The 27115-nt window shown below is 40.0% G+C and overlaps 1 protein-coding gene and 1 non-coding gene across 5 annotated transcripts in view; both read left to right on the top strand.

Moving 5' to 3' along the window:
- UNC79 (unc-79 subunit of NALCN channel complex) overlaps positions 1-27115 on the top strand; it is a 209195-nt gene that overhangs the window by 55491 nt on the left and 126589 nt on the right. For all 4 annotated transcript variants that reach the window (XM_088025012.1, XM_088025014.1, XM_028101287.2 and 1 more), the window contains 9 exons: positions 3171-3259; positions 3886-3926; positions 6761-6789; positions 11691-11920; positions 13825-13996; positions 15602-15832; positions 23049-23239; positions 23777-23900; positions 25869-26009. In XM_088025012.1, coding sequence (XP_087881138.1) covers positions 3171-3259; positions 3886-3926; positions 6761-6789; positions 11691-11920; positions 13825-13996; positions 15602-15832; positions 23049-23239; positions 23777-23900; positions 25869-26009 — 1248 coding nt within the window. The remainder of the gene's footprint in view (positions 1-3170; positions 3260-3885; positions 3927-6760; positions 6790-11690; positions 11921-13824; positions 13997-15601; positions 15833-23048; positions 23240-23776; positions 23901-25868; positions 26010-27115) is intronic.
- On the top strand, positions 2104-2210 carry LOC114209007 (U6 spliceosomal RNA). Its single transcript, XR_003609218.2, has one exon. It is a non-coding gene; the product is annotated as a U6 spliceosomal RNA (small nuclear RNA).

Below are 27115 nucleotides of genomic sequence, written 5' to 3'. Positions count from 1 at the left end.
CCAATAATAACATTGTCATCCAGATGTATCTTACTAGCAGAGGACCTTTTTGTATTATTATGTTTCATCTCTGCTTTTGATAAAGGCAAATTGAATGAATTTATGTTGAGAAAGAGCGTGTGAGGGTAACCCACCAGGGGAGGCACAGTCTTACGCATTCAGCTCTGAGCACCCCTCTGAACTTCCACAGACATTTGGGATTCAAAGGTACTTTTCTTTGGTGCGAGGACATTTTGAGCTATACACATGTTGCGTTCATATGTCATCGTGGATTTCAGCTTAATTCTTCAGCTGGTGAGAATTGTGCGGCTCTCTTTAGTTTCTTTCGCTGTCCTTTCCTCTTTCTGCTTATGTTACAATGCCCTCTTTTGGTTCACTCAGACATCAACCGAAAAGGGAGGTACTTTTTGTTTGATTTTTCCACTTATTTTTTTCTTTGATCTTATGTCAGGCTGCATTCTCAGGAGTCCTCTGACTTCATGATTAGTAATGATTTTTGGTTTTCCACTCCCAAAAGTCATCACAAATTAGATTTTCTCCCTCTCTTCTAGGCAAACAGCTTAGTCCACCCCTCTGACTGGGCTTTGCTCTGCTTATAGGCTGTTCCCTGTAGCCAGTCCTGCAGGACAGGCCAAACCATCCTACTTTCTGTCTCATTTTTAGGTGAGGTCAAATTCACAATAACATAAGTTTAATCATTTTAAAATGAATGATTCAGTGGCATTTAGCGTATTCACAATGCTGTGCGACCACCACCTCTATCTAGTTCCTAAACATTTTTATCAGCACCCCCACAAATTTTATTTTCTGAACTCCAGCGTTCCTAAAGAGTTTTCTTTTGTATTTTTACTCTGCTTCCCTGGAAAGGTAGCATTCTTGTTAGTGCTTCCTGTGCTGGGCCTGTTTTTACAGGACAACAGATCTGGCTCGGTATTGTTTTTTCATTGCAATATGAGCACTCCCCAAACCCAGGTAGGTATGACCATGTAACATATAGGTCGAGGGCACCCAACATCCAGATACTTACAGAATAATGTTAAATGAAAAGGAAGTCATCCTTTATAAAAGTATGATGCCAATTTAATTTAAAAGTCACATATATGTATATTTATATTCGTATTCATGCTCATCAGAATGTTATTAGTGGTTGCATTGAGACAGCAGGTTAATAAGTTTCTCCATTTTCCTAAGCCTCTACATTGGGCATAATTGTATTTATAAATGGAAAATAACTTTTTTTAATGCAGCAGTCAGATATGAACATGTTAATATAGATGTAAACTGACGTGTTCAGAGTAAAGACAATTGACCCTAATGTCCACAAATGTTATGGGTCATGTGAACTAAATCATTTAACATGTCAGAGGTCACCAGCTAATCTATAATGATTATAGTGCAGACATCATAGAAGTTTTTCCCTTTGAGTGGAATGAAAAAAATATCTTTACCTGACAGGAGTATCAATAACTCATTAGAAATGAAAGTGAAGTAACTATATTGAAGAACAGGTCTATATTGGACACATGGGAAAGACTCAGGGAAAATGGATTTATCCTCACAAAAAGAGTACTGTCTCCATATTTGTGAACTTTACCACTAGGCAGTGATGATTTGCCAAATAGAAAAGTATTATCTATGTTTGTTGCAATACACTGCAAAAATGTACTTTTTTAGGCAAGAGCCAAGAGCTGCGACAGGATTCAAAGTGAAAAGGTGTTGGAACTTAAGAGTTCATTATGTCACACTCTGCTTTTGGTTTTACTTGGTTCTGTTTGCAGATCATTTTATGAAATACTTTAGAGCTCAGATAATTATCTAACACAGGAGTCAGCAGACTATGGCCCACAGCCAGATCTGGCCTGCTGACTGTTTTGTAAATAAAGTTTTATAGGAACACAGCCATGCTCATTTGTTTACGTATTGTCTATGGCTGCTTTCGTGGTACAACAGCAGAGTTGAGTAGCTGTGACAGGGAACATATGGTCCACAAAGCCTGAACTATTTACTTTCTGGTCACTTACAGAAAGTTTGCTAACCCCTCATGTAACACACCAAAAAGTAGTTATTTATTGCATCAAAGGAAGCATGAAACTCTTCAGGGTTGTCCTCGCTTCAGCAGCACATATACTAAAATTGGAATGATACAGAGAAGATCCGTAGGGCCCCTGCACAAGGTTGACAAGTGAAACTCTTCAGGGTTTTAACTTTAAATGACAGGCTGTTTGGGTTATAAGTTTGGTTCATTTTTCCTTCCTAATCAGTAAAAACAACTAAAGAAAAGGCAGAGTGGAGTTCTAGAAGAATCTGTGTCCTAGGCATATTAACTGCACAATCAGCTATAGTGTAGATTGATTATTTCTTGAAGGATGGGAACAGAAATCAGAATGACTTTGGTAACTCACTGAAATTTAACCTGATGCATTGTACAAGAGTCAGCTAGTTGTGTTCACTTGATTTTAAACATCCAGATATTTGAAGTACCCTGATGATCGACAGCAAAGCGAACACTTTTCATCTCTGTGCCTTGGCTAATGAAAACTCCGCCAGAAATAATCCAAAATGGAATAGGGCATGACAGGGTTAAATGAACCACAGGTCATATGTGGAAGGAAAAAATGCCTGAAAATGTGACATTGGATGATTGATATAGAACTTAGATTCCAGAGTAAGAAAAGCAAATCACTTAGTGTTAGATTTCACGTGAAATTTTTTGAATTGAGGTTTCTTTTAAGAAGGAAAATTCTCTACTGCCAGAATTTTGGTAACAGTTATGATTTTTCAATTTTAATATATTTTCCTCTTCCTAAAGAGAGATTGCTGTATTTACCACTTTCAAGCAGGAATGAATGTATGAGGCATATAGAGGCAATTCCAGCCGCTGTTGAACAAGATTTTTTCTCTTTGTGGAATGAGGGTGGATTTGTTGACACTATTTGTGACTTAATTGCAGATAACAGGAGAAATGAAAAACCACAGGAGGCACACTTAAGTCTAGTGTGGACTCATCAGCCAGTTCAGGAAAAGCAGCTATAGGTTAAGTGGGTTTTACTAAAAATATTTATTCCACTTTGCTTTTGAAAATTTGTCACAATCAAAACCTTTGCGTTCTCGATACAGGGGTTGTGAGAAACAGGACAGGGGAGTTCATTCTACCTTTTCGTGTGTTTCAGATGTGTATAGATCCTTCCCTGTCAGTAGCTCTGGGGGATAAACCACCCCCATTGTATCTCTGTGAAGAATGCAGCCAGAGGATCGCAGGGTAGGTATATGAGTCCTCCAAGAAAGGGAAATAGGGCAACAAGAGAAGATAAGAACAATCCGTTGTACTTAAATTGGTCACATTACTCACCTTTCCCACTAGCCCTTTTGGTTTTGAAAGGTTACTTTGTCAGATATTTGACATATAACAAACTTTCATTTGGGAGATTTCAGCTTTGAGAATTTGCAATATTTCTCCCCATGTGATAAGAGAAAGCAATTCCATGTAATAAAACAGCTCCAATTTTCAAATGACCCTGTTAAAAAAGGCCACAGTGAAAAAATAAAACCATGGCTTTCAAACATGACGTGTAATTCAAATGGGTTCTCTCTGCTTGTTAGTTTCCTAGAATCACACTCAGCATTGTACAAATCATGCTGTACTTTGGTTCACTTAATTAGCATCTGGAAAGTATCATTTAAAGATAACTGAATATGATGAAATGCCTATAATTTATAATTTAGCTGAAATGCATTAGACATTTAAAAAGTTTATTATGATAGTGCTCTTAATTACGTTTCCTTTCTATTGAAAGCCTTCTAGCAATAGCGTGCAGCTTATAAACATTCATGTGGAAGGGTAACATTGCAAAGAAGCTCAAAAATGAATTTTGTTTTTCTTTATAGGGACCACAGTGAATGGTTGATTGATGTTCTTCTGCCACAAGGTATGGTTTGTGTCAGAAAGGATGAATAATAAGTAATCATGACTAACTGTGTGGTTGGTTTGTCTCCTTTTGTACTGTATTATTTTACAAAGATAGTAACCAAAGTATTATATTCTATGAATAGTCATTGATATGAAGCATTATATCAATGTTTTGCTTATACCCACACATTTGGAAGGAAGAGGTATCATCTCAACCAAAATTAAGAGTAGATGTTGGAATTAGGATTCCGTATGATGGAAACCTTGCTGAATTATGTCTTAAGAGATTTTCTGTATATATCACAGGCATTGCCAATGGTGCTTGCTGTGCCAGGTCAGAAAGAGAATAGGGAACATGAGCGGGAAGAACACTGAATAATAGGTCTTTCTCCTACCACTATTTATAGCTCTGCGTTTTAGGGAAAATCATTTAATTCTTTGGAGACTTAGTCTCTCCAGTAAAATGGGGATAAAGTATATGGGACTCATCTTAATGAAAAGATGGGATGGTGTGATGTGCATAGTTTTATTAGAGTTCTGAAAGCTATGTCAGATAAGTTGGCAGGTCCCAGACAGAGCATTCTTTTACCCATCTGGAAGCAGATATTCTAGCCGCTTAATTGGAGGCTGAAGTGACCAGGGGAAGTATTCAGGAAAGCAGAGGAAGGATGAAAAGTGAGGGAAGCTGGGGACATACTGAGCACAGTTCAGGCACACAGGAGGAAACCGATGTATGACTTCAGAGATAGATAAGAAAAGAAGACTTTCTACGAAAGGCCATATTTAAAAAGAAAGGTAAAAACCTTATGTTAACTAAATTCTGTGAACATTAAAAAATGTAAGGCAATTTTCTTGATGATAATTACACTATTCCTTTGTAGTCCTAACTTTTTTAAAAAAGATTTTATTTATTTATTTGAGAAAGAGAGAGAGAGAGCACATGAGCGGGGAGGAGGGGCAGAGGGAGAGGGAGAAGCAGACTCCCCACTGAGCAGGGAGCCCTATGACTCGGGGCTGGATCCCAGGACCCCGAGATCATGACTTGAGCTGGAGGCAGACACTTAACCACCTGAGCCACCCAGGCCTCCCCAGTGGTCTAACTTGTAGTATTAGGTCATCTCAACCTTAAGATATAAATTAGTGAGTGCTTTCCATCTGTAAAATGGATCAGTAATGTCAGCCTCTAGATCCTTCAAAGAGACATTCTGAAAAATTTCGTAAGAATATCTGTAAAAAGATCTGGGCTTGTATGGGTAAAGGTAAATTTTTCCCCCTTAAATTAGGCTACCCTGTTAATGAACTTCCAGTGTTATGAGGTGAAGCCCATAGTCAGGTTCTAAACTACATTTTATTTTATTTTATTTTTTTAAAAGATTTTATTTATTTATGTGAGAAAGAGAGAATGAGAGAGAGAGAGAGAGCATGAGAGGGGGGAGGGTCAGAGGGAGAAGCAGACTCCTGCTGAGCGGGGAGCCCGATGCCGGACTCGATCCTGGGACCCCGGGATCATGACCTGAGCCGAAGGCAGTCGCTTAACCAACTGAGCCACCCAGGCACCCCTAAACTACACTTTAAAATATCAGATATGTTGCTGAATTCTGGTCACCTTTTCCAGATGATGTTCATCTCTGGAAGAAAACTTACAATAACTTTTAATTATTTCTCTAGAGATGTGACACTAACCTCAGGTTAAGACAAACTCTAAGATATCAAACTGTTAAATGACCATTAATTATACAAAACCGGAGTTTTAAATTTCTTTGATTTGGCATCCACTAATTCATAATTTCCAGACGCTTTGGGAGACCTTTACCTTTGACCTTTTTAATAAATTGTAACGTAGACTATACTGTAAGTAATGTGTTAGTTCATTTTTTGAACACTTACTATTTCAGGGGGAATGTTAACATATTCTTGGAAAAATTATTTTCAGGTACTCTCCAGCGTCCCGTTTTCATGGAAATACTTGGTATGCCCACTAAAAAGAGTATGTATCCATTTGTTAAGGTCAATCCTGAAGTAGACCATAGTTTGACAGCCTTACTCCAACTGGCCAGTTGGGTTTGAAAATTGCTTTCTCTGAAATGAGCTTGCAGCTGGTTTTACACTAGTTAAGGACTGATATAAATCAATAGTTCAAGTCTGAGTAATCCAAATTAGTAAGTTTTTTCTACAGTTTTGAAATAGCAAATCATCTCCATGGTGAAGCTCTAAATATATCACATCAACTCAGTGTCATGGTGTAACAGAAGAGCAATAAACAGGGAATCCAGAGGCATTATCTCGAAATCTGCCTTTGATAGCCTGTGTGATGCTTGAGAAGTCATGCAAAGGGGCGCCTGGGTGGCTTAGTTGGTTAAGTGTCTGCCTTAGGCTCAGGTCATGATCCCAGGGTCCTGGGCTCAAAGAGTCCTGCAGCAGACTCCTTGCTCAGCAGGGACCCTGCTTCTCCCTCTGCCTGCAGCTCTTCCTGCTTGTGCTCTCCCTCTCTCTCTCTCGGGCAAATAAATAAATAAAATCTTTAAAAAAAAAGAGTCATGCAAATCTCAATTTTGTTCTGTCAAACGAGGAGATGAGATTAATGTTATTTTGCTTTGGTTTTGACATGATCTGAATTCTGTCATGTCCCAGGAGGTTGAATTGCTTTTAAGAACAGGTGAAGTATTTGTAGCATGCAGGTGTTCCTGACCTCATCAAACACAGGTAGATGACCATTAATAAGACAAGAGAGAAGCTATTTGGGCTAAGTCTAGAGGTTGTGTTACTAAGCTTGTTTTTACCCCCTTTGTGGCTGCCCTTATTTAAAATGGGCTGTCTTTCTTTGTTGATATGTTGTATACCTTCCCCTTACAGCTGAAATATCTGCTATATGTCAGAAGAAGGTAAGAGCAAACCATCTGTGTGGTGGGGCATGATTTGCTGTGTGTATGTAAATTTATTCATCGACATCTGCCTCATTTCTGCCCCCTGGTTTCCCAGTATGTACATGTCACTGTATTTGCGAGGGGGAAAAGAGGTAATTTAGCATGCAAGATTGCTATGTCCGAATGGTCTCTGTTTTCATTTCTGCTTTTGCTCACCCACCTTATGCACAGTGTTTTTGATAAGTAATCTGCAATGAAAGCATGTGTGACTCTAATTACAAAAAGCTTTGAATGACCATGCAGGGCATGCAACATAACTTTGGTAAAGGATGTATCTTGTATGCTCAAAAATCTTTCTTGTTTGAAGTAGAGTACAAATCGTTCAATACATGTGTGTCAAACATACTCACACTGACTACGTATGGCAAATATTCATTTATATGTAAGCTGAAATGTATCTCTAGTTAAAGATTCTACCTTCAGATTTCCTTTAGCCACTTTTCATGACAGTTTCCCTAAGCCATTTCCATCCTCTTTTCTTGTTCTAGTTGTTGAAAAGTACTAGACAAGGTAGTGTGGTGTCATACAAAGAACTTTGGATTAGTTGGTTGAAACATTTGGTTTCTGGCCCTCGCTGTCCCCATCTACCTATGAGACCATGTACAAGTCATTTAAACGTTTTAGGACTTGGTTGTGAGTGCGTACAGTCAACTGGTGGGTAGTCTAGGGATTGGCTGGTCCAGATGACCTCACTCCCATGTCTGGGGCCATAGCTGGGACAGCTGGAATGACACCCGGATGACAGGGGTGTCTGGCTCCCCCTTCTTGCCATTAGGGGTCTCATCCTCCAGGGGGCGAGGCTGGATTTGTTCACAAGGCAGCAGTGTTTGGAGTGAATGAGATTTACTGAATTGCAAGGCCTTTTGAGACTGAAGCTCCTAAGTCACATGACTTCTGCTGCATTCCACAGGTCAAAGCTAGTCCCCAGGCCAGCCCAGATTCAAGGAGAGGGGAAGTAGACTTCTCCCCTGTATAGAAGGAGTGACAAGAATTCTGTGGTCACATTTAATCTATCATCATCCACCCTCTGGCCATAATTACTTACATTTCTTCCACATGTAAGATACTTCCACCACCTTAAAAGACTTCCTACAGTCTTAAATCCATTTATGGCTTCAGTTCATCATCCTGTGACCTGCATATGGTCTGGTCCCTGATGAAACTCCTTGGGTGCAAATTCTCTTGATCCAGAGACATGTGAACTAAAAAGGCAAGTTATCTGCCCCCTTCCCCGCCACACCCTACACATGATGGTCAGATAGGGACAGGGTAAGAGCCGTGGACCTCCGTTCAGAAGAAAGGGAAGCACATTGCTGTCAGCACATGATAGCAGTTCCAGCCACGAGCACGTCAATGGTTCTTCGTGTCCAGGGATGGTGAATGTACTTTGACTGGGATCTTGTTCTACTTCCTGGGCGTAGTTCCCTAGTCCATTGTTGTCCTCCTGAATTCTTTGCTCTACTCTCGGAGACATCTTTCTTTTCCAAGAAGAAATGGTCCATGTTCCAGCTGAGGCCCTATCTTAGCTTGTCCCCTGCATGTAGTCCCATAGACTTCCTTTCATGCTGGACCGTGTCTGTCCCCTTTAGTCTAAGTTGGTGGCCCTTTTGCTAGTAAGACTTACTGTAAAACTCTGGGTTTTCAGTAAATCTCATTGGAGTTCAGGGCCCCCAAAGCCACATCTGTAATTCTTTTGGGGACAGTCCTTTCTATACTTTGGGCATTTTGGTCTACCCTTAAAATTATTAGAAGCTCTGTTCTAGCTGAAAGGCTCAACGAGGCATCACCTTATATCCTTCTGAAGTTTTAGCAAAGGATCGTGCAGCCAGTCTGCATACTTTTCATTTTTATCCTGAGGCTATTTCCTACTATGAAAATCTTTTATAAGCCAGAGAGACAAGGATGAGAATGAGTTTTATATTCTAAATGAGCATGTCTTGGCTCTGGTGGTATAATCTAACATATTTGACACCATAGTGGATCCTTTTTTTAACACTGCTCCCCTTTTTACGGTAAAAATATTTTTAGTAATGAGCTTCGAATTAGCATGTTTTTATTATCCTTTAATAAATGTTGTATTTTATATTTGGAGAACATTCATTAAGTTCACAGTGGTTCAGAATTGTTTGAGCTTGCTTTGGGTACAGTTTGTGTCAGCCTCTTTTGAAGGACATATTCCTATATTTGAACAGTGGGTTTGAAATAAGCATCAAAATTGTAACGGCAAAGAGACAGACTTTGATTTATTTCAATTCTGTCATTCTATGAGCCAGGTTGGAGTTATTTTTTTATGTTTAAAATTCAAAGCAGTAAAACAGAGTGGCTGGGGAGAACCATGCTCAGTGAAATCTGAATCTAAGGGAAGTCTCTCTAGTTTGCTTTTCAAAGGAATGCATATAGCTGAGTCCGCATGGATTGAGGACTGACTGTGGCTTGGAAATACATTTTTAAAACTTAGTGGGAACCACAACAATGGTTTAGAACTTGAATCAACCAAAGGTTATTTTGGGGCAAAGTATTTTATTGCTGATATTACTTGGAATTGATGGTACATGGTGATAAAGCAGGCTGACTCTTAGTTGGTGTTCCTGATGGTAGTATATGCAATATATCTAGATAACTGCATAAGAAATCACTCAAAATGTGGCAACATTAAACAACAACAACTTAATGATGCTCATAGATTCTGTTGGTCAGGGATTTGGACAGGGCACAGTCCATAGCCTGTCTCTGCTTGATGATGTTTGAGCCCTCATCTGGGAAGACTCGAATAACTGGGCGCTGGAATTATCTAGAGGCCTCCAGATCATATATTTGGGCTCTGGGATGGGGTGGCTTGAAGGCTCCACTGAGCCAGCACTGTTGACAAGAGACTTACGTACACATTGCCTCTCTGCATGGCTTGGCCATGGCAGAGTTCTGAGTATCCCAATGAGGAACTGTCTGAGGAGAGAACATTTCAAGATGGCCAGTGAAAGTTGCATGTCTTTTGAAATCTGGCCTCAGGAGTCATATAGGTATCACTTCTGCCGTATTTTATTGGTTGAAGCAGCCCATCTAGATTCAAGGCAAATGAATGCATACCTGAGGAAGCCAACCCGAAGAGCCTCATCCACAGTTAGACTTGATTTAGATGACAAGACCTTGAACCTCCAACTAAGAATTTGCATGTGGGAAGAATGTAAATAATTTGTGACCAGAAAATGGGATGGTAAATTGCAGGCCTTAAACTTCAGGACTGTATTATAGTGAATAACTACCTGCTAAACCCATATCCTCATCTTACTGTTTATAGCATAGTGGGAATCCCAGAGGAACAAAGACTAAGTATAACCAAGAGGAAGAAATGAAACACTAAGAATATATCTGATATACACCACACTGCTAGTGGTGTGGTATTGATTTGGTGGGGAGCAGAAGCCCCAAACCAATAAGGATTCATGTGCTTCCAGAATAAAAGTTAGTGTTTGAGAAAGAAAGAAAGGACATAGCGGGGAAAATATACCACTTGGTGAAGTCAGAACTGACTTGGATGCTCACAAGACTTGGGCCTCAGTTGCGGAAGAAACACACTGTATTTTAACAAAGAATTAAAAAAAAAAAACCCATATTAATAAAAGAAAGATTACAGAAATTTTAAACTTGCTTTTATCATTCATTGGCCTGCGTCCTGTTCAGAAGATGAGATTTCTCAGCACTAGGACTCAGAGCCTCGTACTAAAATCGAAGTGGAAGAACCTTCCTTTGAAACAGTCATTCCAATAGCCAGTTCAATATGTTGTCAGTGGTTTGATGTAGGTTTTGTGCTTGCCTCCTTCCTTCTCCTATCTCCTCAAAAGATCTGTCATGGGGGTGGGGTACGGTCTCAGATCTCCACCAAGCTCTGTATTCATAATGGCTTAGGGTATGACATCCCCTAGAGGTGTTCACATCTTTATAAACTCTACTGAAAGACTGAAAAGCTCTCAGGACACAAGACATTGAGTATGTACTGTGGCATCTCTGACAAGCTCAGGACACATATTTTTATGGAGGCCAGGAATGTTTCCTGACAGCTTCTCAGATGGCTTCATGTGGATTGTGCCTCTCTCCTTTGCCTCTTGTCAGGGTAGCTCTGAGTAGCCCCTCTGAACTCCGGATTCACTCTGTACCCCTACTTTTCTCTTTGGCATCCCTTCCTCTGTGGATTCCTTTCCTGTAGTTGATGTCAGCAGCTGATTCTATGAATGGTTCTTGCTGTGTTTTGCTATGTTCCCATGGTGTCAGTTAACATGTTTGACATATTCTTTAGGTCTTGAGGGAAAGAGTGCTGGAGGGAGTGGGCACCTTGCTTGGGGCCATGAGCTCAGTGCAGCCTGGTCCCCTACCTGTCACACAGCAAGGACAGAGGAGCTGTAGTGGAAATCTGCTCTTTTAGGGGTGGATCAAATAATTTTGAAAGTTTAATCTGGGGGTTTAATCCTTTCCTCTTCTGATGTGCTGTGATGTACTCTTTCTGGACCACGGTTTCAGGGTTTTTTCCTCCATATTTCTGCTGAAAACTCTTGAAACACTAACTTGAAATAATCCAGAAAGCATTCCACCCCAACCCCATGACTAATGCAATTTTACAGAGGGCTTTCCATCACAGTTCCACTCACATTTAGGACGTTTCTGCCACTCACAGTACTAGAACCCACTTGTTACCTTTATTTTTAACTATGCCTGAGATCTGTTTAGAGACCACCTGTCTTGTAGAAATTTTAGAAATGTGCGGCCACTTCCAGTGGCCCCTTAGCTTTCCATTTGTTTCAATTCTTAGCCACCTTTACCTCATTGATCATTGTTAGCTTATTTCGCTATTTTTTTTTTTCCTCTAGAATTGCAGTTCTCACGTAAGAAGAGCGGTGGTCACCTGCTTTTCAGCAGGGTGCTGCGGCCGTCACGGAAACCGGCCTGTTCGGTATTGCAAAAGATGCCACTCGAATCATCATAGCAACGAAGTGGGGGCTGCCTCGGAGACCCACCTCTATCAGACCTCCCCTCCACCCATCAACACTCGGGAATGTGGCGCCGAGGAGCTGGTCTGCTCTGTGGAGGCCGTGATCAGGTAAGAGGCAGCTTGTTTCTGGGCCCGCCCAGAAACACCGCCTTGGCTTGGAGGCACCCTGCGCGCCCCGAGATGTGTAAAGTTAATTCAGCTTCAGGGGCCCCCAGCCTAGCCTCTCACCTTCCACCATGCAGTGATGATGCTTTCATGCAATCATTCACCCAATATTTTTTATCGATTGTACCAGGCATGTGTTAGGAACTTGAGAGAAAGGAGAGAATAAAATGGAGTCTCCGCCTTCAGGTTACCCCTGGAGGGACCATAACAACAGAAGCACACAATTCCATCCCCTGTGGGAAGCCCTGTGGGAGCACAGAGCTGAGGGTCTCGGGGGAATGAAGTGCAGGCGCCCATCAGAGTGAGGGGTGGGAAGAGAGGTGCCCCAGCCTAACTGCCCACAGTGAAGTGCGGGAGAACTCTCGGTAATTCGGTACTGGGGTAAACCAGCAGGCTCTGCAGTAAGCCGGGGGTGGGGGTGGGATGTCCAATCCTGCAGGCTGCAGGCTTTCTGTCCTATCACATGACCGTAAAAGAAGCTTTGGAAATGATAACTTCCACACTCGTTCTCTTTTTGTACAATATTCATTGAGGCAAGATTTTTAAACATTAAAGAAATAATATTAGAATGTAAGTTTTCTCAGGATAGGGACTCTTCTGTGTCTCTTACTCCAGTGGCTGAACAGGTGTAGAAATGCAATAAATGTTTGTCAAATGAAACATTACAGAAAGTTTGGAAATTGAAAAAAAAATCACCCATACTGCTATCATCATGGTCAGCTTTGCACCGGTTCTTCTAGTTGTATTCAAATGCACTTCTTATTTATGTAACTGTAATCATAGTGTATCCACAATTCTTTTTGATGTAACATTATACCACTAGCTCTTTTGCATGTTGTCATATGGTTTCTGTATTTACCATTTTTAGTGGAAACATAATTTTTATCTAGATTATTTGCCTACACCTTTAGATTTCTAGATTTCTTCCATTCTTTACTATTACAAATTACTCTGATAAATACTTTTGTGAATTGTGTTGTTTTGTATTTTTTATTTCTTAGGGTAGATGACAGATATGGTTGGCTGGGTCAAAGGGTATGAATATTTTCATGGCTGTTGATATATTACCAAACTGATTTTCAGAGTGCGTGTATGAATTTATAATGCCAACAGCAGTCTGAAATGGCTAGTTTTTGATACACCCTTGCCAACGTTGGGTTTTATTTTTTAATTTTTTAAATTTTTATTCTTTTTAAAAGATTTTATTTATTTATTTGAGAGAGTGCGCACAAGCAGGGAGAGGGGCAGAGAGACAAGCAGACTCCCTGCCGAGTGGAGAGCCTGACGCAGGGTTCTATCCCAGGACCCCTGAGATCATGACCTGAGTGGAAGTCAGATGCTTCACCTGCTGAGCCACCCAGGTGCCCCCACTGGGTTTTATTTTAAAAAATTATGACTTCTTTTAGCAGATTGAGAAAGGAGTCTTTGTTGCTCATTTTCAGATCTTTGAATATTAGGTATTGAATATTTTTCCATTTGTGTATACATTCCCCAGTCTCTCTCCTTGTACCATGCATTTGATGTCCACATAACTTCAGATTAGATACAGGGGAAGTATTAACGTCTAGTGGGATGGTTGGTGAACTGGAAGCCAGAATGCATCAGTTCTGCTTGATTTTAATTGATTGGAGGAAGCAGCCTCTTTGTGCCTCAGTTTGTTCATTTTTGAAATGGGGATGGAGTATAGGAAGGAAACAAAATTAGGCCTGTTGGAGTAACTCCTACTGATTGAAAGGAGAGCAGTCAGGAATGCTTGAGTGAGTACTCATGAAGTAGTTACTCTGAACAGGTCATCACCTAGAATGTGTTTTTTGGTAGTCTGACTTGACGTTGCTCATCTTTGGCAGCTTGTTGAAAGAAGCTGAGTTCCATGCTGAGCAGCGGGAATATGAACTGAACCGCCGGCGGCAGCTGGGCCTTTCCTCTTCCCACCATTCCCTGGATAACACTGACTTTGACAACAAGGACGATGATAAACACGACCAGAGGCTACTCAGTCAATTCGGAATATGGTTTTTAGTAAGAAAATGATTCTCCGCTTTCTTATTTCTCACGACAACATTGCAGCAATGAGGAGTATTTCCTGTTCTTTTTAAAGAAGCAAATAGTAACTAGTGAAAAGTTAACCTTATCAGTGGAACTCTATGTTCTAGGACAGTGACTCTCAACTGGGTTGTACGGTAGATTTCCCCGGGAAGGCTTTTAAAGAATGGCAATGCCCAGATCCCACCCCAGACTCTTGGGAACTTTTAAAAAAGTACCCCAGTTGATTCTAATGAATAGCCAGGTGTTGAAACCTACTGGCCAGACCCTGGACTGTTTGAAATGCTCATTTGACAGAAAATGAGTGGGGAGGTTGCTAGGGTATGTTTTGAAATCTTGGAGTCAATATAATTGTATAATTTGCAGATCATTCACATCCCATCTCTACACACGACATTTTTCTTGAAAGTTTAGTCTCTGTGGCACTTTTTGTGTATTTATATTTATGGCACGTCTGCATACAGCCAGAAAAATTAGAGCCATATTAACATGAGGAAGTTGACTGTTTTTAACTGATTCACTGGCAACATTCATTCAGCAAAGATCAAACATTCTGGTCCTAAATTCTTCACAAGTTGAACTTGCCAGTTGTTTAGAGAAGCAGACTCTTGTTTTTGCCCATTAGAGACAGATGAAGTCTCCATAGGAATACATCTCTTTTATGCTTTTATATGGTTATCTGAAAAAGTTGCATCTTGTTTTGTCTTACCAAATTGGTATTTAATTGTTAATTTCACATGTTTTGCTCCTAGAAATTATTGTCTAGTGACATAGTGACTGCTATTGTGAACTCTTTGAAGGCAAGGGTAGCATTTTCTTTATTTTGTACATTCCTGACCCCTACTATAGTGCTTAATAAAAGATTGTTACAGAATGAATAATGAATAAACGATGAGCTGTTTTTAAAAGTCTATTTATGATGTGGTGAATTAGGGAACCCTAAGCTTTCAGAATTATTACTGGTAGAAAATCCTTAGCTAAATCTGATACTTTTAGAACGGAAATGTGGGTAGATTATTTTTTCACTTAAGATATTTGTGAAATTTCACTTTGCAGACTTAACTTTTTATTTTTTCAAAAGATTTTATTTATTTATTTGACAGAGAGAGAGAGAGAGAGAGACAGCAAGAGAGGAAACACAAGCAGGGGGAGTGGGAGAGGGAGAAGCAGGCTTTCCACTGAGCAGGGAGCCCGGGCTCGATCCCAGGACCCTAGGATCACGACCTGAGCCGAAGGCAGACACTTAACGACTGAGCCACCGAGGCGCCCCAAGACTTAACTTTTTAAAAAAGCATTTATCTAGTGTAGATTAAAAAATAGTTTTGTTTCTTTTTTTACAAAATAGATTTCTTATAGGGGAAAAGGCTTATGGAAAAGTGCAGTCTCAAGGGGAAATTATTGTTGCAATCCATCTCCTGCGAGGAACGCAGTTTCTAGGTTAACCGATCCTCCATCAATTATAAAACTTCCTATTTCAAATGGATTATTGGGAACTTTTTTTTTTTGGCTTTTAAACGAATATGTAATAATTATGTAGAGATAGATGGAGGCTGAAGCAGAGTCTAATCTGCCCATTTGCAGGTGAGCCTCTGCACACCCAGTGAGAACACGCCTACGGAAAGCTTGGCCAGGCTGGTGGCTATGGTGTTTCAGTGGTTTCACTCCACGGCCTATATGATGGATGATGAAGTTGGGAGTTTGGTGGAAAAACTGAAGCCTCAGTTTGTCACCAAGTGGTTGAAGACAGTATGTGATGTTCGCTTTGATGTCATGGTCATGTGCCTTCTTCCCAAACCGATGGAATTCGCCAGGGTAAGTGGAGGCCAACGGCTCGAACCTTGTTGGAGAGGCATTGGGAGAAGCTCTGCCCTAGCCATTAGCGTGTTATCAGTGTCTGTAGAAGAGAGAGTATCTTTTAGTTAATACAGCTGAATGAGGTTAGTTGAGTAACTACATTTTAGGGGATGTGCTGCTTTGATGTTGGTTTGGGATGGGGAAGAATGGCAAGATGAATATATGAATTATCTTTAAGAATTTAAGGGAGGATTCTTCCCTGACATTGCTGAAGATGTTTTTTAATTAAGATATAGAAAAAAAATTTTTTTTCTCCCTGAGATTGCTAGAGCTCAGTCCTTTTCTGATCTACTGTCTTATGAAAGGCTAACATTGGACTAGGAGCAATTTCTGTGGTTTCACATATATTTCTAGAGATGAATGGTAGAAATCCCTGCCCTCCCATTTGGAATGCCAAAAAAGGCTTATTAGGAAGTGCCAAAATGCTCCTTTTCCTCTGGCTTAGAGGACAAGTTTCTCTGAGCTCATCCTTTTGCTTCTACCTCAGTGGATTATAGGCTCCAGATTTATAGCTAGTAAGACCCCATATTTTTTGAATCCAATATAGTTTGTGTCTAACCTAGCAAGGTAGATGTCCAGAATTAGTTTTTGGCAGGAATATATGAAACTTTTTCAAGGTGTTTTCTGAATTTTATTTTATTTGTGATTTTTTTTTGGTTGCTTTCATTGAGATACTGAGGCATTTTTCAGTCTGAATAAGACATTTCAGGATACAATAGACCACAGACCATCTAAATGAGTAGATTATTAGATTAGTAGAATATTAGATTTCGGGGACACAGAGCCGTTCTATGTGTTTGTCAAGATACTCTTCTTTCTTCTTTGCTGCCACCTGCTGACTCACATATAAAATTGAATTTTTGCATGCTGGAAATTCCTTATTTCATGGCATTCTTTGAGTGTGTTGGTATGTTTTCTGTTGTTTCCTTTGGAAAAGTAAAGGATTGGTCTGCTCTGATTTTGGAAGATAAGAAGAATTGGGAGGAAAATTTTTTCCCTTCCAACATGGGCCCAATGGCTGAGGGCCTTCATATTAACCAGCAACAGACCTAGTCGGGAGAGAAAACACAAAGTGCGTTTACACTTATGCTCAGTACTCAGTCCATCACTGAATAGTCGGTGATGGGTAACTCCCTCAGTAGCCAGAGATAAAAGGTGTGTGTGGGGAGGGTAGCACTGGAATGGGAAGATATGGAAGGTTCTCTCGGGCCTTTTGATGCGAGTGGCACTCCATAGTCTGTCTCAACTCAATTCCAGAGTTGAATTCACAGGCAGCTCCCTTTAATGGAAGTGATATTTTCCGGAAGCTCTGCTTTAGTCAGACAAGGGAAGTTGGGGTAAGGTTTCTCTCTGCATCTTCTTTAGCTCAAATGTTTTCTTTAAAATAATCTTTATACCAAGTCTGGGGGTCTGAGTGATTTCCCCCCATTTCTCCCAACTGAAACTTCTGGAGAAGTTTCACACAAAAATGAAGCACGGTTGATTGCTGTGGATTTGGGTTAGGCGCTTCCAGGTGAGAGGTCCGCAAAGGAGGAAGAGGGCGGAGATTAGGACAAACAAAACTAAGGTTGATGGTGAGAGTAGACTATAAACCTAGTTTCTGAGGCCACAGGGCAGCCAGTCAAGATTTGTAGATGTTGGGCTCAACGCGTCTTTAGATGATGGAGTGAGGACATCAGTGCCCGGTCGTGGTTATTCCCTGGAGCAGAGCATGGTGGACGCGAGTGTTCCGTGAGCTTCCTGACTGGCCGAGGCTGTTGCCCCGGTAAGTCCTTTGAAGTTCTTAGCAAGTCATCTTGCTCTTGCTTGTAGGGCTTTTGGGACAAGACAACCTAGAGTCTCAGGAAGGATTTGGGCAGTCCGGTTTTAGTTTTCAGTGACACCAAATCAGCAGCCTGGGAGAAAAATTGGCAACATTAGTTACTGAAAAAATGTGCAAGACAAATACCATATGATTTTACTCCTATGGGGAATTTAAGAAACAAAACAGAGGAACAAAGGGGAAGGGAGGGCAAAATAAAATAAGATGAAATCAGAGAGGGAGACAAACCATAAGAGACTCTTAATTATAGGGAACAAACCGAGGGTTGGAGGGGAGGTGGGTGGGGGGGTTGGCATAACTGGGTGACAGGCATTAAGGAGGGCACGTGATGCAATGAGCACTGGGTGTTGTATGCAACTGACGAATCACTACATTCTACCTCTGAAACTAATTAATATACTATATGTTAATTATTTAAATTTAAATAAAAAAATTTTAAATGTACAAGAGAGCAGGATTCAGTTTATGAAGAGGCAAAAAATAGCTCAAAGGCAATGAACAGGACTAGAATCTGATAACTCACAAGGGTGGGTTATAGTTTTCCATTGAAACACAAAATCTCTCTCTCCAATCACCCCCATTTTGATCAAAGATAATCAAAGTAAGATTACTCTTATTCACAAAATAAGTCTAGTCTCATTAAATTTAACTTACTTATTTCTGTAAATGCAGTGAGAATGGTAGTTGACCAAATAGACCTTTTTAATGTTTGCTTTGCTGGAGTTTTTATGGAGAATCTCAGCTTGGGCTTTTATAAACCTCTAGAGGCTAGAATGCCAAGCCAGTAACTTGTCATCATACTTCATCTGCAGTACCTATAGATTTGGGTAAATTTCTCTCTTTTTGAGGTCACCAAAATATTCTAAGCTTCCTGGGCCGACCAGGAAGTGGTATTTCTTACTTTCTTTTAGGCTGGGATTTCCATAAGCCAGGTACCAGGCTGGTTCTTTCAAGAGGGCTTTGTAAGCATTGACTCCTTCATGTCAACCTTAGTTCCTTAAAACTGTCTAGCCATATCTGATTCTATGCACATACTTCTAAAATATGACACTCCAGTCAAAGCCTTGGTGATATAACCAGTTTTTCCAATTATGTTTTAATACAAGGAGAACAGATCCTTCTTAAACTTCTGCATGAAAATAAAAATACTCACTAAGAGTTTCTGAACCCTGGAGGGACTTGATGGGGGGAGAAAAAAGACAAATATTTCATTGTTGTTTACAAAGATGTAATCTACTAAATTGTTGTGAATTATAGATAGCTTAAGAAAAACCTTATATCCAGAAAATAGAACAGTAAAGAGCCAGCAATGCTCCAAACTAAAAAACAAAAACAAAAACAAAAACATAAAAATGATCATCATTCTTCATCAGTTCATTCAGCCCCATGCAATTTTCCTTCCGTTTGATCTTGGGTTAGCAGTTGTATGAACCCATCAGCTTCTCTATCAGAGTTCTGCAATCCTTTCTCAAGCCAGTGGCATGCAATGCCCTCAGAAGCCTGTACCCCATATTGCCTGTCATAGTCCTTTCCGTGGGTCTCAGAGACAGTCTTTTTGCTGAAGTCAAAGCGTTCTGTCTCGTGGCTGATTGCAAGAGCTTTCAGGAAAGCATCAGAATAAAACAGTAACAATCTGATAACTCAGAAGAGACAGCTGTTTTTCTTAGACCAACAATATTAACGTAGTCTTATTTATCAAAATTTTACCCAAATTGCATGAACTTGATAAACATTTGGCTTACTCTACTCTCTATATTTCAGAGAGTTTTGGGCATATTTAATTTGTATAAGCTCTTATGTTTTTAAAGCTCATTTGGAATAGAGATCTTTTAATGGATTTTATAAATTGATTTGTGAGTACCATTCAGAGGTAAGAAAATATCACATATATGTAATATACCTAGGCAAACATATAGGCAGATACAAATACAAATGGTCCCCAACTTATGATGATTTGACTTATGATTTTTTTACTTAATGGTGGTGCAAAAGCGATACACGTTCAGTAGAAACCGTACTTCAGAATTTGAATTTTGATCTTTTCCTGGGCTAGGGATATGCAGTATGATCCTCTCTCTTTTGATGCTGGGTAAGGGCAGTGAGCCTGAGCTCCCAGCCAGACACGTGATCATGGGGTAAACAACTGCTACACAGACAACCATTGCACACCTACACAACCATTCTCTTTTTCATTTGCAATCCACTATTCAACAGATTACATGAGATATTTAGCACTTTATTATAAAACAGACTTTGTGTTAGATGATTTTGCCCAACTTACAATGGGCTTATTGAGCTGTAATGAAATTATGAGTTGAGGAAGAACTGTTGACCTTAGCAGCAGAGCCTGTCATGGTAAAAACAAAACTTGCTAGTTTATATAAGGGTTGGCATTCATATGCACTCTTCATCCTCACTTTTATTCAAATTGTGTCTCTAACAGATAGAACAAGTGGTTAACCTGTTCAGTGTAAAGGCTAACGCTTTTTATCAGTATGTGTGGGGGAGCCCTTCAAGATCTTTTTATTGGCCTTGATATGTAATCTCATGAAGGCTGTGTTTCATCCTCAGGTAGTTACTTATTTCAGTCAGTTAAGAAGTTAGCTTTTTTTTTTTACGATTTTATTTAATTATTTGAGAGAGAGAAAGAGAGCACAGAGGGAGAGGGAGAAGCAGACTCCCTGCTGAGCAGGGAGCCCATTATGGGGCTCCATCCCAGGACCCTGAGATCATGACCTGAGCCAAAGGCAGACGCTGAACCGACTGAGCCAGCCGGGCGTCCCAAGAAGTTAACTTCTTGAAGACTGGGATATGCTAAGGACAACGGCAGTGGAGGTTTGCTAAGGGGGTTGTTAATTGGAACTTCTCAGAAGGAGGAATAAATGTGCCCTGTTTTAGAATAGGAGGCAATAGTACGAGTAAAAGCAAGGCACTCGTGGGGCGGAGCCAGAGTTATTTCCATGGATGTTTGCCTCTCGGAGAGATGGTTCTCAGGTCCTTGAGAAGATAGTTCTGGGTGGTAGGAGATTTACATCTCAAAGAGGGAGGGAGAGGATGCAAGCTTTTAAAGTCACTTGCCGGAGAGGGTTTTCAGGGGTTTTATTTGTCTATTAGGTTTTGACTGGGACAAATAATAATGTTCTCCTGGTAGCATGGAGCTTTTATGAGCAGGCATTTCAAGGCAGGAGGGGCGTGGGAGGTGGACAACATTATTTATGCTGAGTCTGAAGTCTTTTTTTTTTCCTTTAAAATTTTTTATTGTTATGTTAATCACCATACATTACATCATTAGTTTTTGATGTAGTGTTCCATGATTCACTGTTTGTGCATAACACCCAGTGCTCCACGCAGAACGTGCCCTCTTTAATACCCATCACCAGGCTAACCCATCCCCCCACCCGAGGCTGAAGTCTTGAGCCGGTCCTGGTGGAGGTCTGAGTGGAGAGCAGGGCTCAGAGGAGTGGGCCTGAGGAGGTGGAGGCCTGAGACGGTTACTACTGAAGTGTTTCTTCAGTGCAGGAAGCCTCTTTTCCAATGTCCTAACTGTTTATGGTATCTGCAGGCATCTCGTGATGAATAGGGGAGGCTTTGGGATTGTTAAGAAGCATGGGTGGGCTTTGGGATACTTCTAGAAACACAATTATGTTTTCGCAAAAATCCAGTTACTAAGGTGAGGACGGTTATTTTTAATTCTTCAAAGAACGAGATGGCAGTCTTGATACTAACATTAATTAAGGAGCTGGCTTGCCTGCTCAACTGCATTCATTTTAATTCTTTGTATCGATGAGAGAAGATTTCCAGCTAAGGGGGAAAGCAGATTCCTATGTTCTAAGATGCATAGATTTGGAGCTGTGTACCTTTGCAATATTTTTATAAATTGTTTGGCAAAGGCTTTAGGATGTTTTCCTTCTGAGTACATCATTCCACTTTAGCCCAATTAAACTTCAGAGGGAAGACCTCTATAATAGCTCCTATCAGGCTCTGAATATGGGCCTCCAGCTGGGTCATTCACAAGAGGAGGTGGTGGAGGGGGGTAGTTCATGGTGGGGGCAAATTTTAATTTTTGTTCTAAATCTGATTTCCGTTCTAAATTTTGCTAGGCGAGTCTTTTAGTGCTAGTTGTGATCTTTTGTGTGTGTGTATCTTATCAATTTGATCCTCCCATATTGGTAATAGGACATTTGTTTAGGGTGAGAAAACTCTAGAAATCCTTTTAAATATAATACTTTTCCAAATCAAAGGATCCATTGTCTGGCTGTTGACAATTGAGGAACACCACAGAGATACTTGTTCCAAAATGTGACTCAAAACCAGTAGGCCTTTATGTGGCTCAACCATAAATTACATGGCCAAAGGCACCTCAGTCAGCAAGGATACATGCCACCTTGTCAACATTATCAGTGTTAGCTCTTCTGAGTCTATGTAACTGGCAACAACAGTGACAATCCCAGAAATGTAGTCGCTTCCTGAAAATATCCAGTCAGTCATCTAGGATTTTGGACAATATGATACCAAATAGATATTTAAGCTTTAAATGGAATTGATTTAATAGTTTTGAATAACCTAGAATTCTAGGTATAGTGATTAAACATTAAAATTGGATTCATTTAAAATAAGGTGGTTTCCCACAAAACTTGTGTTACATGGTAAAGATTCAGGACCAATTGAGCCTTTGTAACTTTGATATGCTTAATAAGAATATAAGATCTTCATCTAAAATTAGAATTATAAACAGAACCCAAATTTGTGATTTGAATTTTTTTCTGCACTAGAAAATTAATATATTATCTTAATTAGTAGAAAGTATGTCTTTTTTTGTTCATGAATTCAACCCGCCTTAGAGCATTTTTAGGAAAAAAATTGTGGCACAATATGCAGCAGAGGGACAAAGAGTGCTCTCTGCTTTATTTTCCATGATGAAAAATATTCAATGCTAGTGTACAGTAGTGGAAATCTATATTCCTCTGATGCACAGGTGTAACTACATGTTTTTGTAATGGGTTTGTCCAACTTTAGAAATAATAATGCTTCAGTGGTATGCTTCTCCTGTTAGGAATAAATCTTGGGAATTTTAATTCATGTGTTTTCTGGAAAGACTGCAGTAGAATAGTTCAAATTCAGTCTGTGTTGATATTTGGACCTACTTATAACTATGATTTCATTTTTGGTAATTAATGGATCCTGGTGGTTTACAGATTCTTACAAATCTCACTCTGAAGATACTTGGCCCAGGACTTAGATGTAATGGATTGTGGTCTTTCTCTGTACCCATTTCCTTTAGGAAGTCCTTAGAGTATAATCTTAACAGGTGCATTTTGCTCTTTCCTCCTGTGGCTGTGGAAATGCCATCAGGTTGGTGGATACTGGGATAAATCCTGCAGCACAGTGACTCAGTTGAAGGAAGGTCTCAACCGAATCCTCTGCCTGATCCCCTACAATGTGATCAGTCAGTCTGTGTGGGAGTGTATTATGCCAGAGTGGCTGGAAGCCATCAGAACAGAAGTCCCAGATAACCAGTTAAAAGAATTCAGGGAAGTATTAAGGTGGGTAAGTAGTTTAATGAAGTCACCGTAATTATGATGATGTCTAACATTTATTGAGCATGTAATGTGTGCCAGGCACTGTGTTAAGCATTTTATGTAATCTTGTTTACTTTTTAACAACCCTATAGAGAAATCTGAAGGTGCAAAACGAAGTAGTTGTTATAAATTGTTCTGTGGAATAATAAATACACCATATTGTTTGCTTATTTTCAAATATAGTATGATTTGGATAAAGTGGGGAAAGTGCAAAGGGAAAATGTTCTTAGATGCTGGGAAGCAACTCTAATTCCTTAGAAATACAGTTCCTTCTGTTGAGCCTGGTAGGAGTATAAACACTAATGTTATTAACTGTGTGAATTCTTCATATCTGTTCTAATGACATAAACTATTACAGTAAAGTGAGATATGATAATAACATTGAGAACACAGACCAGTCAAAAGTGTTTGGCTCCCCCAAATAAGGTATAGTTAAAAATGCAACAGGAGACCCTAATCTATGCCCATTGATCATTTACTTCTGTTGGCTCTGCTTTCCAGCAAAATGTTTGACATTGAGCTCTGTCCTCTACCTTTTTCATTGGAAGAAATGTTTGGCTTTATTAGTTGTCGGTTCACAGGATACCCTTCCTCTGTTCAGGAACAAGCTTTACTGTGGCTTCATGTAAGTAAATGATACTTTTAATCATTTGGGGGCAATAGTTCTTAGCCTGGAAACTTGAGATCCCTGGGTCGAGGAGTGGGAAGCTACTGGAAAGAGCCCATAAATTTGCATGTTTGCTGAGGACCGTCTACAGACTAATAACTCACCACACGGGTGGATACCTATATTTCAAATATATGTGGCTATAGTTATGGTTAATAAAATACAGATTTATGCAATACTGTTACTGAATTCATAATAGCTTTGGTCCTTATGTATTTTTCCATCAATAGATTCTAAAGGTGTAATAGCTGTCTTTGTGGACATTCTGATCAATCTTTTCATATTAAATAGGTCCTTTACTTGGAAAGGTTGAAAGCTCCTGACTGAGGGAGGAGCTCCTGCTGCCCCCCGCCCGAGCTTGGAATACTTCTCTCTCCGGTCTGCATTTGTAATCCAGTTTATCCTTAAAGCCCAATCTCAAGTTTGCCGCTGTTTCACACCCCCATTTTCCCTTCAGAATTCATTATTCCTTCCCCCCAGTATCCATACGGGCTCTTTGTGCAAATGTTATTCTGTCTAATATTTAGTTCATTTTTGTCTCTTCTCCTGATTGCAAATGCCTGGAGGGCAGGGATGAGGCAGGCCTTTTTCATGTTTGAATTCATGCCTCCCTTCATCCTCTTTCCTCTCAGCATCTGGCACATGCCTTGTATTTATTTAGCGGATGTTCCTAAATATTTATTTAATTGAGTTGAATGCTCGGCAAAAAGTTCGGGCAGTTTCAAAACAGGAGGACAGAGCCCACGTTTAGTTTAGCCATGGGTGCTGTTACATTGCTGAATCACAGACGGAGGTGATAACAAAAGCTTTTCAAGTCGTGCGGCTGCCTTTCTGGGTTCTACACTGAGGGAACAATATTTTTCACAACTGACAAAGAGTAAAGGGACCATTTTTTTAAAAAAGTCCCCTTTTGGGCACTTTTCATACCCTGGTAGTTATCAGTAAGAAAATTTCTCATTTTAGGAAAACCAGGCCTTCCACAGATGGCTAGGTGTTGTCACTCAGTTACACACCCTTGAGGCTGAGTTAGGTCGGGGTGAGCACACAGGGCCGTCAACCTCGGGTCTCACCATGGCGAGAGCAATTACAGCTGCATGATTTATGGACGGGGATTTCCCAGAGTGCTGGTTTGAAGACAGGGTGCCGCAGCTGAAGTTTCTAAACCACTCGTCTAACCATTTGGGGAACAGTGTGAACAGCATAGTGATTGGAGTTGACTCATTTATTGATTGACTGTGGAAACATTTGTAGAGTTCCTCTGTGCCAGGTGCTGTCACTGGCACTGGGATGAAAATGGGATAAGAAATGGTCTTCTCTTCATACTTCCTTTCTTCAGGGAGCTCACAGTGGGAGAGAGAGTATGAAACAATCACATATAACGAAAAGCGACAGTTGCTCTAATAAATGTATGTACAGGGTTCTAACTAAGGAAGCAGAGAAGAGGGATGGATTAGTTCTGTTTGAAGGAAGGAGGCATCTATTTCCAAAAATTCATTACAGATACTTGATTTTGGCAGGATATCTGAACCTGCATCAGAAAGCAAGATCAGATGGGGCAGTCAGATCAGAGGGGGGAATGGACTGGGGGAGGATTGCATGCAGGTTACACTACTCCAGAAGGAAGGTGGTGAACTAAGGCACTAGTCTATGGAAAGGAGGAGACAGTGTCAAGAGATACTTCTAAGTTTTAGTAGAAATAACATGGCGATTTATGGGATGTGGGGAGTGGGGAAGATGGAAGGTTCAATAATAACTTTGATTTTTTAGTATGAAAAATCGAGGGTGGCTGTGCTGATAGAATATACATAAGGTTAAGTATCCTTATGTTCAATAGTTTGCTTTGGGAAAAAATGTGAAATGCAGTTTTTTTTTTCAGTTTTAAAGTTTATATTTTTTGGGGGGGGATATATGCCTTTTTTTCCCCAGGTGTTATCGGAGTTAGACATCATGGTTCCACTTCAACTATTGATAAGTATGTTTTCTGATGGAGTTAATTCTGTTAAAGAACTGGCAAATCAAAGAAAATCAAGAGTCAGTGAACTGGCAGGGAACCTTGCAGCTCGAAGGGTAATTATTGCCACAACTGTTTTTGTCTTACTTGTTAAGCTTTTGTCAATTCTGCCAGCTCCAAAAGTAGCATCATAATAAACTTCTCTGAAAATGCTCTTTCATCCCATCTCACTCTGTTAATCTTTTAAACACATTAAATCATAGAAAACATTGATCTAATATACGTTTCATATCATCTATGGTCAATAAATTGTTGAGTTTTTCCCTGCACATACCTATTAGCTGTCTCTCACCGTTGATGAAAACAAAAAGAGTTAGCTTTGAGGTATTATTTCTTTTTTTCTTTTTTTTTTTTTTTTTTGGTCACCTGGTGAAAAAGAATTCTTTACCAGCCATTTGGTAGATGAGTGCTTCACTTTGGGGATGAGAAGTTGGGATGTTTTGTTCTATCGTGTTTCGAGGAGATGTGATCAATTGTCTGATGGTGACTGTGAATGATGCTGTCATTATGGACCAACTGAGCTCAGTTTTTGGGACCACTTTTTACCTTTGTGAATGAGAAAAGTCAACATAGTCTGGCCCAAAGTGTAGGAAAACTATTGAGACTGTGATCATTTTTCTGTGGAGCACCTGGTAGAGCTTCTGTTGATGTGCTGACTTTCCCAAATAAGGATCAGTTCTGGACAGGTTCACTGTCCTGTGATGGTAGTCAGGGACTATTCTCAACTTGCCCTTGTCAGCCTCTCCATACCATTTTTCCTACTGTCATTCCTACCTGATATCTATGGATTAGGAAATATGTCAAAATCATGGGATCATAGTTTGCATCCAGTGCTTTCTTTTGATTTTAATCATTACTTCTTTTCTCATCTGCCTCATAGGAACCAGCTGGCAAGCATTTATATTTTGTTTCTTTCTTCTCTAACCTTTAATATTATGTGACTTAGTTGGTGCCTTCTACTGTGCAGTGTGTTCACAATGAACAGTATCACAGAATGGTGTGAGGCAGTTGGAGAAGAACTCATTATCCTCATTTTTATCAATACTTAACCTGAGGTTCAGTGGGCTGAAGTGATTTGCCATAGAGAACACTGTCAATATCCAGGTATTCTGGTTCTTGATGGGGTACTCTTTTTTTTTTTTTAACTTAAATATGGTGTTCA

Source organism: Eumetopias jubatus, unplaced genomic scaffold, assembly GCF_037043125.1.
Source record: "Eumetopias jubatus isolate StellerSeaLion01/CBP00866 unplaced genomic scaffold, mEumJub1_p1.0 scaffold_7, whole genome shotgun sequence".
Lineage (NCBI taxonomy): Eukaryota > Metazoa > Chordata > Mammalia > Carnivora > Otariidae > Eumetopias > Eumetopias jubatus.
Note: the sequence above shows the minus strand (reverse complement) of the source record. Positions and strands in the feature narration are given on the sequence as shown.